General features: G+C 39.5%; 1 protein-coding gene across 11 annotated transcripts in view; it reads right to left on the bottom strand.

Moving 5' to 3' along the window:
- The window catches only part of LOC108680118 (MAP7 domain-containing protein 1), a 100,557-nt gene that overhangs the window by 9,162 nt on the left and 77,020 nt on the right, over positions 1-14,375 (bottom strand). For 6 of the 11 annotated variants that reach the window (XM_018168874.2, XM_018168880.2, XM_018168881.2 and 3 more), the window contains exons 2-10: positions 10,121-10,288; positions 8,882-9,094; positions 6,537-6,662; positions 5,213-5,325; positions 4,755-4,775; positions 3,430-3,594; positions 2,510-2,634; positions 1,501-1,682; positions 812-886 (exon numbers count right to left, since the gene is read on the bottom strand). In XM_018168874.2, the coding sequence (XP_018024363.1) occupies positions 812-886; positions 1,501-1,682; positions 2,510-2,634; positions 3,430-3,594; positions 4,755-4,775; positions 5,213-5,325; positions 6,537-6,662; positions 8,882-9,094; positions 10,121-10,288 (1,188 nt within the window). The remainder of the gene's footprint in view (positions 1-811; positions 887-1,500; positions 1,683-2,509; positions 2,635-3,429; positions 3,595-4,754; positions 4,776-5,212; positions 5,326-6,536; positions 6,663-8,881; positions 9,095-10,120; positions 10,289-14,375) is intronic. The other 5 variants (XM_018168876.2, XM_018168875.2, XM_018168877.2 and 2 more) reach the window with 5 other exon arrangements.

Genomic DNA, 14,375 nt, shown 5'->3' with positions numbered 1-14,375 from the left:
CAAAACACATCCATTAACAAAACACTCCATATACTACTACTGTACACTTCAGTGTCCACACTGAGGATTTTTTTGACATTAAGCGAAATAGAATTTATTAGTCTCTTAGGTTTATCTTCATGGCTGTAAACAAATTCGCAAAAAATAGCTTAGTACAGAGAAAGCATGCCGACTTAAGAATAAATTTCTTCGGCAAGTCTACTCTAACGCTGAGTAAAACAAAAGTTTGTAGCCATGCGTCCATCGAAGGGATGCTCCAGCAGCCGTAGAAGGAAAAGAAGAATAAGGGAAGACTCACCGCCAGCCTGGGGCGAGACGCTAACACTTGCAACGCTAGCAAGAAGCTGAGACTTCGAAGCCTGCACCTGGTGGTGCTGCTCGGTCTCTGGATTAGTTTGTGCGGCATCACAAGCTATATTATCATCGGCAGCTTCAAGAGTGCCTTGGGAAGCAGTAGGGCCAAGAGCAAGAAAGTTATCACCAAATTCCCACACAGACAAGCGAGAGTTAGTTGAATATTTAAGCGTGCCGACACCACTAGCGGTGCCAGGAGTCAATGTTTTATCGGATGAAGAAGAAGACGACGATGAGGATGATTGAGAATGCCCAGGAGCAGCTGTAGTGGTGCAACGGTGCTGCGGTGAGCGAGGAAAAGGACCTGCGCTGTGCTTTATTGGAGAAGAAGAAAGAGACTGAGAGAGAAGGAAAGGCTGGTGGGAAACACTAGGCGTAGGAGGAGGCAAAGACATAGTGGGTGAAGAAACGCGGGAGGCGGCCTTGGTGGCGACAGAGCGGTGAGGTCGGCGAGTACCTTGCGTAGGAGAGCCCCCGGTGCTGCTGTCGGTCCAGTGAAACACTTCATACATGGAGCTCGACATGCGTAAGTCTGCACAGAACAGAGCACACGGCACGGGCCTTTCAGTACGGCTTGAGAAATAATTCTCACCTTTACATCAGATTCCACAATTCCAGTAAGCTTAGGTTTAATGATGAAAAAGTAATGATGATACAATGTACGATTAATAATGAATAATTGTTATGATATAAAACGACCAATTCCCTGTTAACGAACATCAGTGAAGGCGTAACTCATACCTTACTCCCAGTTACAGCAACCAGCACGCGCTCCCGAGTACCAACAAAACAAACCGTTTCTCGAGCATGCTTCAACTTACATCAGACATGAAATGCTAACGAATAAAAATGCACTAAATTTTGATAACATGTACATATAGGAATACGTTACAGCATGACTTATACTTTCAGAAAGAGGGTCACAAAAGCTATGAAGGACATGAACTTTTGGCAATAATTAGAACTGTTTAACTCCACTGAAGGGATGGCAATTACTAAACAAAAGTAGTGAACGACTGACAATAGAAGGCAAGTCTACTGGAGACAAGCTAGCTACGTACATTAGCCTTTGACAATGCTCCATGTCATCGCTGACGTGACGACTACAAGTCAAGACATACAAAATCAAAGCAAAGGATGCCTTACCATTGAGGTTGCGGTCGAGGCCTTGCGCAGAAGTGGCCCGCTTGCGCGCGAGGTCAGGGGCGCCCACAGCAGCGCCTCCTGCAGCAGCGGCGGCGCTGTCCACGCAATCAGACGACCTGCGGGCTGAGCTGCCGGAGCCGCTGCCTTCAGCGCCGAGCGTCACGTTGCTGATGGATGTCGCTCTGAACACAGGTTACTTATTAACGGGTTATATGCAAGAAAACAATGTTACACAGCAGGAATAAAAAATCTAGTTCCATAATGATGAAGGAAAGTTGTAATTTTAATTTAAATGTAACGACAAGTGATTAACAGCTTTCAAGTAAAATACAGGCTAAAAAATACCGAACATGCTTTAAATAAATTCAAAATGGTGCGTTTGCTTGTGGGCGCGGTTGACGCCTTACACTGTGAAAATTTAAGGAATAGTATAGCACGCATCCATATTGCGAGATATTTTTCTGATTTGAAATTTATTTTGTGGGGAAATCATGAGGCATTGCAAAGCGCAGGAGAAATTTTTGGATGAAACTTTAAATTAAAATATATTTTGAAACTGTGGGAAACTTAATTCCAACGCAGGGAATTAAGGCGTCATTTGATGTATGTGAGTTTGAAATAGTCATTCAAAAATCAAAATTACTTTATTCAAAGTTCTGATAACAGGGAAGTCGATTTTATAAGAAAAAATTGCAGATCTCGAGGACTATCCATGTCGAGTATCGCCGGGATAAAATATTATATAATTGTATAGTTAATTCAACTGATTTCTAATACTTGCGAGTATTTAATAAATAAATAATCTCCTCGGCAGGTCAGTCTAGAAATATATAATATAAATCAGTCTAGAAAATATAAAAAAATTATTTTACTTTCTCACGTTATATTGGCAATAAAATACCTTCAGAACGTGCATCCATTTAGAAAGCTAATAATTTGAACAGCAATTCTCAAAAAAATTAATCCCATTTCCGAAGCGTATAAGAAAGAAAAATTAATAATACTCTACCGGCGGGCGCCCCAGAAAGAGCTGGTCTCCTTGGGGTCCAGCATGCGGGGCGTGGAGGAGCCGAACGCGAAGACGATGTTGCTGCGCTCGTTGCGCCGCTTTGTCTCGAGGCGCTGGTCGCGCTCCTGATGAAACCATACCAAAGTCGATCAACCAGAAATGGCTCTTAACCTCATAGTATTGGAAGTAAGAAGTTAAACGGGGGTTAATAATACGCGCAACAATGTAAAAACTAACAAGAAAATTACAAAGGTAAGAATACAAAATTGTATACATTTTCGCTGGCATTGATAGACATACCTACTTTAGCTACTCTGGGTCCAAAAAGGGACCGATTAGAAAATTTTGTAGAAATAGTAATAGCATGCAAATTAAGTTCAAAGTTTACCAATAAACACTCATTAGTAACGCTCGGCGGAGTTGCAGACTCGTAAACACAACAAGTTTGCAGCGATATCAAAGAAATAAAACTATAAACGAATAAATAAGATGTTTATACTTGGAAAATATTTTATTCGTTCAGCAGTAAAAACTAATAATGCCGTTGTAAATAATTCGGCAAAACTTTCGTACTTCCATTAATGCCAATGATAGTCGTCACCACACTGGAAATGCATTTCACATTCTACACATGAGCTAAACCACACTAAATAGGTAATGTTTGGAGGATGAGGAATGGGAGTATCATTAATTAAAAATAAAAGAAATTTTACACCCCCATTAAAGGCTTCCTGACTAGTCAGAGTTTTTTGCCCCAGGTTAGACATGAGTGAAGCCAGTCCAGCGATCAACATTATAGATATTATTTTGTTACTTTAATTTTGAAATTGAATGTCACACGTGCATGGTCGAGTCGTGCCTAAGGCCGCACAATACGAGAGTAGCGATGCGTTATCTCCAAGCTGGGCGCGACTGACCACGTTCTTTTTGATGCTAGCCTCCCGACGCTGCTGGTCGGCCTGTTCTATGACGCGCCGACGCTCCTCCACCTGCAGACGACGGTCCTGGTCACGAGAACGCAGCTCCTGGAGCCTCTGCCGCCGCTGAGCCTCCTGCTGCTCGCGAAAGCGCTGGGCAGCAGCGGCCTGAGCAAAACATTCCATTTATAACAATTGGATATGCGATCTAATCATTTCAATAAAATTAATTCATCGTAAGCCATTAGCCATGAAATCCGACTGGGCAGCAGCGGCCTGAGCAAAACATTCAATTTATAACTATTGGATTTGCAATCTAATCATTTCAATAAAACTAATTTATCGTAGGCATTAGCCATGAAATCCGAGCAAGTTTAAAATGACAAAGGATAACTAGAACTTAATTGATACTAAAAAATTGACGGAATTCCCAGTTAAAAAACAATGATTTTAGTCAAGTACCATATTATTCAATATAATTCCTCAATGTGGATCAAAAAAGCACACATGAACAATAAAAAAACACTGACATTTAAGTACCGTTTAATCGGTTCACATACTAAATCCTTTCTGTAGGAGCCCAACTGCTATGCAACAATTCAGATTGTTTGCAAGTTTTATGAAAAACAATCAAAGCAAGCAAGCATGCTTCAACATGACCGTTACTATTAAATAATCAAGAACGATAACCGATTAAAAAACTAGAGCCAAGATAATTAAGGCTTCTCAGGACATTATTTTAGATAGGTACGTTGGTTAGTAACAAGCAATTTCAATCAAGTCTGGTTTTCAAACAAGTGATGCTTTTGGAAGAGACGTTGGTAATGCAAATGGACAGTCTATACGAGATTAAGAACGACTAACTTTCCACTCCGCATGTAACGACGTTACATCAGTGTTTCCAAGATACTAAAACTCGGAGAGGAAAAATTATTTTGTAGGGCAGGAAACAATAATGTCGGCAAGGTAAATATCAGCTAACGAAACTATAATTTCTGTATTGGCAATTTCATTTGCCATTACTTATTGAAGGAATTAAGAAGTTAGACGTTGAGCCTTTCGTTTTTGGAATAAATGGTGGCCGCGGTCATCGTCCAGCTTTGAAATTTGATAAACACGAGTTGTGCTCATACACCTTTACCCTACAACAAAACAGTCCGTTGGAGATGATTAACATGTGTCCACAACTCAACAATAAAAGGAGTTAATTAGAACTAAAGAAAGTCTTTTACCCGGAACTTGAATTCCTACAGAAAAATGTTACTGAAGAGATAGCACTGCGGGTTAAAATACTCATAACTATCACACTGGACAACCAGAATACCTACCTGTTCCGACCAATCATTCGCCTGTCGGGAAAAAAATAATTATTTACCAATTCTCAAGGTAATATGAATAATAATTAGGAATTTCAGCTCAACATTCGAATAATTATAAAGCAAAGAGGCGTGATGCGTTCAATTACTAATGAGCAACGCTAAAGCAATATGGCGTGACCCTTCGCAATGAAGCGCATCGGGTCACGTGGCCTTAAAGTCACGAATTTGCAAATTTATAATTCGACAGGTCAAGAAGAGACGAACGTTTTTGAACATTATAGGCGCATTCCTCTCTCTTTTAAAAACAGCGTTTACATACATGTCATCAACGCGGTAAGTATTATTGAACAGAAATAAAGTTACTGATGCATGACGCAGCTGTCACTTTATGGCGGCGTAACTTTAAGATCTGCGGAATAATGTTTTTTTTTTCTTCCTTAAAATGTCTAATTTGGGCGTCAACTCACATGTTCTTTGAGCTCCTCGAGTTTCTGTTGCCTCTCGTTTTGCTGCCGCTCTCTGAGCTGACGAAGCCTCTCTTCTCTGTCCCTATGGGACACGTTGGAGGTCCGCTCAGCGCCTGCTCACACACGAACTCATCGTCAATATTATGGTCAGTGAGCAACCCCATTCATATCTAGCGCTCCTCTTAACCAAATACGGGTTAAAATAAAACTTCGGCACCCAAGTAAGATGTGAAGAAAATAAATGTTCATGCATAGCAATAAATAAGAAAGTAAAACAAAGAGGAACACTAATGTTACTACATCGTAAAAAATTTATTTCCCATCAGATACCTAACAGAAAAGATTTGATAATGAAAAAGCACTAGGAAATTCTCGCACATAATTACGTTGATGAAAGGTTAGAATAACAAGCTAATTGATTAAAATATAAATGCGCATAAAGTGTAAGGTTGAAATGCGCATAAAGTCTTAGGTTGAAATGCGCATAAAGTCTAAGGTTGAAAGTAGATGGCTGAAAGCAGAAATTAGGGGGTGAAAACGTGATTAGCAGTCTCATTAGCAGCGTAAGACTGAGCGACGCGGGACACCGCCCAGCACTCAAGCTCCGGCTGGCATGCATAGCAACAAGAAGACACAAGAAGGCTCCGTAGCGAGTTAGCGTTTCAGTTTAGTATGCATTAGTCTTGGCGAAATGTCGAGATCAGACAGTAGGATACTAGATCGTATGCCGCACGAACATGCGCCTTCTCTTTCATGCGTGTACTAATTTACCACAAAGTACGAAATTGTTCGGGCCTAGACATAAGTGTGATGAAACAAAAAATTATATAATTATTATAGTTCAATTACTAAAAAGTGTTAAACGACGAATGCATTATTCTAAATGGAAAGTCAGTTATTCAAGCGATCATCTTGGCTTTTAGACCAAGAAGCACGATGATACTACCAATCGATAGCCGTAATGAGTTCAAATTGCGAAAATAAATCGAAGAAAAACGACGATGCTACGATCACATGCATATAAAGACATTAAATATGATAGAAAAGCGAGAAAAGATGTTGCGAGCTGAGGTCGGAAGGTCCATACATGATACACCCAAGTTTTGCACTACCCACAAAAAGGGTAAAATTTCACGGTAAAAGCGGAGAAAACTTTTACGTCTATATATATATATTGCGCAAAAGCAAGCTTGGTGAAAAAAATTCAAAAACATCAATAAAAAAATCAGCATTAAAACAAGCGAAGCTATTGAAAAAATATTTCTTATGTTTTTCTGAGGATCAACTAATCCTAAAAAAATGACGACTTTTCTAGAGAACAAACCTGTTCCGAAAAATAATTCATTAGGGCCAGCTAATGGGGATTTAGAAGAGAGGTTGTGAGGTGAAGGTGCGGCAGCAGAATCGGCTGAGGTGGTAGATGTGATGGTAGTAGACGCAAGCAAAGTATCTGAGGGAGAACAGTAGATATGCTGCACACAATACCAACATGTGTGGTAGCTAAACAAAGGTAGCAGTGCTGTACTCACACAACACACACACTCACACAACACACACACACATCACACACACACACACACACACACACACACACACACACACACCGATCATTCAGCAAAACGTGTTCGCAGCAGTGATTGCGGTGATAACAGGAAATCTCAACTCAACAGGCGGCTTTTAGTTCGAATCTAGCAAAAAAATCTACTCTTTAGGAGCTATAATCCTACCAACTTGGATAAAGAAACACAATTATAGGTGTAATTGGTGGAAAAATCCCAAGAGATTTTACTAGAAGCAGGCCTTATCAATGTCATTGCGCAAATGGGCATCGAACATAAATCATCCACGTGTTAAAGTTACAAATTTAAAATTCTGACATGCCTCTAACGAACAAATGTTAAAAGTATGCAGACGTTAGACGTATCCTTAACTAAAGAAAACTAATACGTTCAAATCCAGTAATGGATATATAGGTGGAATTTCTTCCAAAGAAAGTCACAAATTGAAACAACGAATAATTATACACGTGTAAGTGCGCAGGCAAAAAAAGCAAAAAAAAAAATCTTTTTTTTTTTTTATAAAAATCATGAAACAAATTTTATAGAGTTATTGAAGTGCGACCAGATAAACCATATTTTCGTCCGAAGGAATTTTCTTCAATCACGTTAAAATTGAGAAATTTAATAAGTTGTGCCCGTTAAGGAGCGAGCAGCAGTTCCAACTATCACATTTACAGCACTAAACATTATATTTATAAAACCTAGCTCTCAATTTATTGCAAACTAGGAGCCAAATATTGTGATTGAAGAAGTACAACAGATATATACAAATTCAAATGAGTAGGAGCCAAATATTGTGATTGAAGAAGTACAACAGATATATACAAATTCAAATGAGTCTATCTAGGCTAGGATTAGTTGCTACTAAATTACTACTGTACACACGGAAATCTTTAGTCACATCTGCAATGGCTCCACAGGAACACACAGAGGGACGGGACAGCTCAAGTTCAAGATAAGATCGGTATAAAGAAATCACGAGCCTGATTGCGAAACTTGAATTTATACTGCACACTCAATCACTTCCACAAAACACGGAAAAATGAAACAACATCGCAACAAATTAATTTACAATACCAAGTGATAAGATTCTTTAGACGTCACTAGTTTTAAGAGGCCTTTAATTTCAACGTTTTCTTTTCGATGTTCACGCGCAAACCTTAGGTAGCGAAATAATACCATGGGCGCGGATTATTCTCACCAGCATTATAATTGTAGAAAATATGTCATCAGTACACAAGTGCAATTTTTTGCATGCGGGTACTTCAGGAAATATTACTACTACCTCTGGTACATTTACAAGTGCAATTTATATTCCAGACGATTTAACCCTTACAATTAAAACTCCAAGAGTTTCAAAGTAAGGTGAATGCTGCAAGTAACATAAATCACAACCTTGGGTATTTCCACAGTCGACTTTGCACATGTGTACAGGTCAGAAAGAACACATGGCGCTGAGACGTACAGAAATCCGGCAGGCAATCATAATATTTTAAAAGGTCCGCTCTGTTGAGACAACAGCAGTGCTTGCCTAGCCTAAAGCTACCGGAGCTCGGAGGGCAATACATCAAAGAGGTTAAAATTTACATGGAAAATCCTACGGAAAACCTCCACTGGGACCGGCAACTACGGGAGATTAGTGTGACACGTTTTAACGAGAGGACAATGGACTCGGAAACCAATCGAGATAAATGATCCTTGAAAAATAATAGTTTGGTGAGCAATGAAAGAAGCTCAAATCGCTTTATCTCGTTGAAACTGATGTGAAGATATACATAACAGAGAAGGGAACTCTAGGTTATAATGGAACTCGGTGTTACTCAATAAACAAATGATTCACGCATTAATGAAGTGTATTGTTTGAATTTGATGGTGAACCGATTGCCGTCAAATCAATAATCGACGTGAGAAATTAGTTGACGGGAGATGGGTTCGGACACCTCTATATGAGGCGCTTTTTGGCAGATTAGTTGTTAGTAAAAATCTACTGGAACACTAAGATCGACACTCGTGTTAGGTGGAGCTACTACGGAAGCAGAATTGCAAAACACAAAGTTAATTTACGCAGCTGTGTCTCGATTCATCAGGATGTTGGAGGCACACGAGATACCTTCAGAAATTGTGGCTAACGAGCGGCATTGAGAACCTAGTAGTTCGCGGTTGCTTCCAAATTCGAAGTCGATGCAGGGATGAATAGGTGATGCGGGAAAAGACGGTGATGTTGAATAAATCGTGAAGCAGGAGGAATGCTCAGCCCGTTGCGTGGTAACGAAACGATCTTCTGATCCGCCGTACTCGAACACTATGTTGCTCGTGTTGAACCCTATTTGTACACATCCAATCACTCATGATTAGGCTAATCCAATCACTCTTTCAGTTAAAACTTATGGATTATGCAATTTTGTAGTGTGTTGCACACATAGTTAAAACATGAAGCAATATACGTTACACGCCCTTATATCTCAAATGCAAGAGATGGTAATTCTGAACATAACCAAGATGCGGTTATCCTAACGTCAAAAACTTTTAGCGGAATGTTTGTACCTCAGTTGTGTCTCAGACATCTACAAACTTGAACTAGGTTCTTGTGACAAGCTAGGCAGATTATCGGTGCAATATTTATTTAAATCGGCCGGTACGCATAAATTCACGCCAGAGGCTACGGTCAACTCACTTTCCAATTCGCTGAAAACTTCAAAGTCTAAATCATAATGAATGACTCCAACAACGATAATAGAGAAATTGGACATAATATTTTTATTTGATTAAGACCAGAATAGTAATGAGAAACTTCTAACCTCTATGAGCTAAGCGAATATACCTATACATAAAGTTCTATGTGAGATTTTTTGCAAAGAATCTTCCGTTTCTACCAGTAATCTAATCTATTTTGGAAAAATGTCAAATAAAATATCGCTCAAACCTGGATTGCACTCAGCAAATATGAACAACTTAAACTATACATTCCTTTTTCGCCATAATATAATCCGCCATGGACGCACAGATTTTGCTTATTATGAGCATGCAGTTTCTGAAGCTTTTAATAAACACCGAATGAAGCATTGTATCTTAACGAAAAACACGAATTGAAAGTTAAGGTGAGCATTAAAGTGCAGTGCTGTACAGAGAGAGAACATATAAAGTACCTGAATTTAATCCCTTCCGAAGAAAACCAACCGTAACCACACAACTGTTGGTGCAACTTGCCTTCTTGACCACCATATTTTCAGAGAAACTAGAAATGCTTTCAAGTACGTTATGCCGTGTGATATTATTTCCAAAAGGGAAAGGTAAAATGAATAGGTTCTGTTAGAACTAGACAATTTTATCGCAAGATTGCATAACGCACCTTTGTGTGATTGTTCCTTGGAGTTGGAGTGAGCGTTGTTAGAATCGGCAAAGTTGGCAGGGGAAGATGAGGAGTCTGCAGCAGCAGGACCTTGCACCGCAGGCGAGGCCCCACTCCCACCTACCATCATGTTACCGTCTCGACCGTCACCGCTACCACCGCCGCCGCCTGTAAACAAGAGTCAGGCAATAAACACCAAGTTATAAGTACAGAAAACAAGAGTCAGGCAATAAGCACCAAGTTATAAGCACAGAAAAACAAGTGTCAGGCAATAAGCACAAAGATATAAACACAGAAAAACAAGTCTCAGGCACTGAGCACCAAAAAATAAGCACAGGAATTGGTCCAAGTTGAAATGGGTGCATCGAATACCGAGGCATCAAATTAAGGATCTTCTCTCCTAAAAATGTACTCGTGTAAATATTGGGGTTGCACAGTGTCAATGGCTAAGAACGATATAAAGATTAGATGTGTAAAATAAAAATTCGGGCGATATAGGAATAAGTTTCACCGAATGACCGTTTGGGGAGAGAACGATGATTCATATAAAAGATATTGCAAACACTGTTGTTGACAGACGAATCAATTCGTAAGAGGAAAAAAAACTTCAAAATAATATATTCTATCACAAATGGCTGGATTCGATCCTTTAGGACCAATCACTAAAATGTAAAATCATGTGAAAGAATAAGGACCTGCGCATCAGTCAAAAAGTAAAATTATATGACCCCATGAATTAGATGGTCGGATTGAGAAATCACACGGATATTAATTCCAAATTATTATCGATTACCACTTTGACATTTGAAAATTTCTTAGAAATATATATAAAAACGAACAACAAGATTGATATTAGACGCATGGTGCTTTAACGTACGGGTCGCCGAATCCTCCCGGGTACTTAACAACGAATGGGGATGGATGTTGAAGCTGGTATAAAATAAATGCCATCAATCTCATTCCGTCATTGACCAAAAGCCGAAAATATTCATGGTCTAAGCAGAGTTAATACAAGACAACTTGCTGGTCACAAAGAGTCGACACCGAGAAATGCGAGAAAAGAAGGATTGCTTGCGCCACGTTTACTAGAGTTTCTTTTCAGGGAAACGCTATGCGCGAGTTGCAAGAGCGACAAGGCTTGTCTTCACGGACGAGTAATTAGAAATTGCGAAAAGAAGAAAATGTTGTGCCATTTAGCCAAACTTTTTCAATATTTCCGGTGGCAATATTTCCGAAAAGCAAAATTTGGCACATGATATAAGAAAAACAGCAATGACTGCGTGTTCAATCATTCTCAAAAATTCACAAGGAAGAAAATAATTTTCCTGAAATTAAATCGGGAAAACCTTTCAGAAACGCAAGATTTTTTCGACAACGTATAGGAAGAGACTCAAATTTACGCCCACACTAACCAGTAGCGCTCGGCGACGTGCCCACGATTGATTGCGCGACATGTTGCAGGTTTCACATCAAAGTTCACTGAAGGAGCGCAGAGAATGATTTAGTTTTAGTCGCACGCAACCGGCCAAACTCTACAGTGAGAACCCGTAAGGATGTTTTGATGGCTGTGGAGTGTTCATTTCGTCGTACGGACACAAAAACTCTCAACGAGGCCAGGGATAAAAAAAAGCTCTGCTTGCAGCGTCGGCGAAACAACGATGGAGGTCCGTAAAATATGGCCAACAGAGCACAAATGAAGAAAATCTATGGCTGTTGGAGAGCAGATCGACAGAACAGGCCACATGTAATATTGAAGTGGTCACGGGAAGTTCAGGCTCCAGTAAATCGAACAGCGAGTAATTCCATAGATATACTATACTGGACTGCAAAACATTCCGCGGTAGCCTCAATGCCCCGACACAAGCACATAGCAAGCCAAATTGCTTCATATTAAGAAAATTAATTCGATGCATGCGCGTAATAAAAATTGCCGTTTCTCTAACGATTGCGTCGATCAAACAATCAGAATAAGTGCATTGATGTTGCTGCATGAAACAGTGAATGAAGCAGCCGAAACAAATAACGTTAAAACCACAGTGAAAGAGAATGCCAAAAATTCTCAAATAAATACAGAATATACACTGGAACTCCGATCAGAATAGCATAACTTAACATACATGGCACGAAAATGGAAAATAAAAATTATTATCTATTTTTAAATAGGCAACATCGTAGCCACATCTCAATAACAAAATAACTGATGCCTGGCGGTTAGCATGGTAAACTTATAAGAAAAAATAAATAAATAAAATTGAAGACAATGCGTTTATCGGGCAACACGAAATGAAATAAGGGTGTCGCAAAAATGGGGTTCAGCGATGTGACTGCTTAGAGAAATAAGAAGCCAACACTAAGACAAAGAAAGATGTATTTATGCGAGATATATTATCGCTAAGAGCGGTACCTCTCGGGGCGCGTATAAGCTTCAAATACTATTAATCGTATGATAATTATTAAGAATCTATGCAGCCACTACCTGAGAATTTAGAAAATGGGTGAACCAAGAATGTAATGAATGTTAAAAAATACTATTTATATTATCAAAACTTTCAACGTGATAATAATGACGAAGCTTGAGTGCATCGACCATCTATAAAAATTTTGATATAAAACGCATCTTAGCATGGTCGATTTGCCAAGCAAGATGCGCAAAAGAAAATGCCGTGAAACGAAGCAAGATACGCACTCCATACAAATCCTCTTGGACACTTGAATCCTAGAAAAATTCTGCAAACTAAGACAATGTGATGCAGAAGTCTCAATAGATTATTTATAATAGGTTTGTTTATTCATGAAATAAACTGTATCCAATAACGTATACCAGCATCAGTTATCAACATCGTGCATGGACAAGGCCATGATTTAAACTTCAATGCGCAAATAAGCACCACATGCAGGCTTGGGGACGTGCGAGGATATCTTGTCAAGAGAAATCAGTGATCGCTCACGTGCTCACAGGATTTATGTTGATGGACTTATACTTGAGTATGTTGATGGACTTTATATATAAGTTTGTGTAGGTTTAGTCCGTCTTTGTTAAGGCTTCGATCGCCAAGGAAACTTTAGAAAGCATTCAATTTGCGTTAGGACCGGGGATTTGTTGTTGCAGTGCTGGGAAGCTAAGCGTTGGGCGTGTCTCGCGGTTCCAAAATGTTAATTCGAAAGCATGACGCCTAACTTCGTTGCCGCATTACTCATAGCCTAGAGCATTTTAGATATTTAATTTTGTCTACTCCAAGCCAAGGAGTGAACAATCAACAAATTATCTAAGTGGAAATTACCTTATTTAAAACAAGGCATGAAACAACGGAGTGATAGAGTCGTCGCATAAACAATAATGCACATTTTCAAGCCATTATGCGCGTAAAAGATGTTAAAATTAAAGTGCCAGAAGAGGTGGACGGCGATGGTGTGGCACAAACGATCGTTACATTGAACGGCAGAGCAGATCACAGAAGAATTCGCTCAGCAAGCCTTGATGACCAACAATCTCGGCGATGGCAGAGCGTCACGAGCAAGACATTCCAAGTCCATTACTGAGCACCGACGCATTCTATCATGGAACGGATCTTCCCGTCTCATCGAATTTTAAATTTGGTCCATTTGCGACCATCATGAATAAACCACCAATTATTCAATGACTAAAAAAATTGGGTTAGAAGGGATGAAAATGTGCTTGAAAAATGACGGAGATGATTCGAATTGCCTCTTCAAATAACTGTCCTAAACTCTTCTAGATTTACTACTAAATTTTGTATATTATTTTCCGACAATAGTATAACCAATGTAGGTATACTTCAGTATAACCAATGAATCGTAGTACCTGACAGCCAGAATACCTTACAAAGAAGATAAGGGAAGAAAAGAAACAGCTTTAGCTGGCGTCAGGCGCATTACGCTAGTGGAGGTGTTTTGGAAGTGAAGCCGCAGACAAACACTTGACGCTCGCGCCCTGTAATTCACGATAGCGCCAACCCAAGAAATTTAGCTTCCGAGCGCGCTTGACGCTCGCAAACATACCTTCCAACACGTATCCCAAATTAGCAAATGAAAATCTACCGCGTGTCTGTTAAAAAAGTATGCATATGTGTAGAGAAAAACTATCTACGCGAAGAAAAACTAAATTTAATAAAAATAGCAAAAAAAAAACTCGCGTTACGATATTATTTTTCTGCCCCATGTGGTCGGTCGTGATAAGGCACGTACAAAACGCATAGCCAGTTTAAATTGACGCAAAAAGTTATCTACGAACTGC

This window comes from Hyalella azteca, unplaced genomic scaffold, assembly GCF_000764305.2.
Source record: "Hyalella azteca isolate HAZT.00-mixed unplaced genomic scaffold, Hazt_2.0.2 contig9912, whole genome shotgun sequence".
NCBI lineage: Eukaryota > Metazoa > Arthropoda > Malacostraca > Amphipoda > Hyalellidae > Hyalella > Hyalella azteca.
This window is presented reverse-complemented; position numbering and strand designations above follow the sequence as displayed.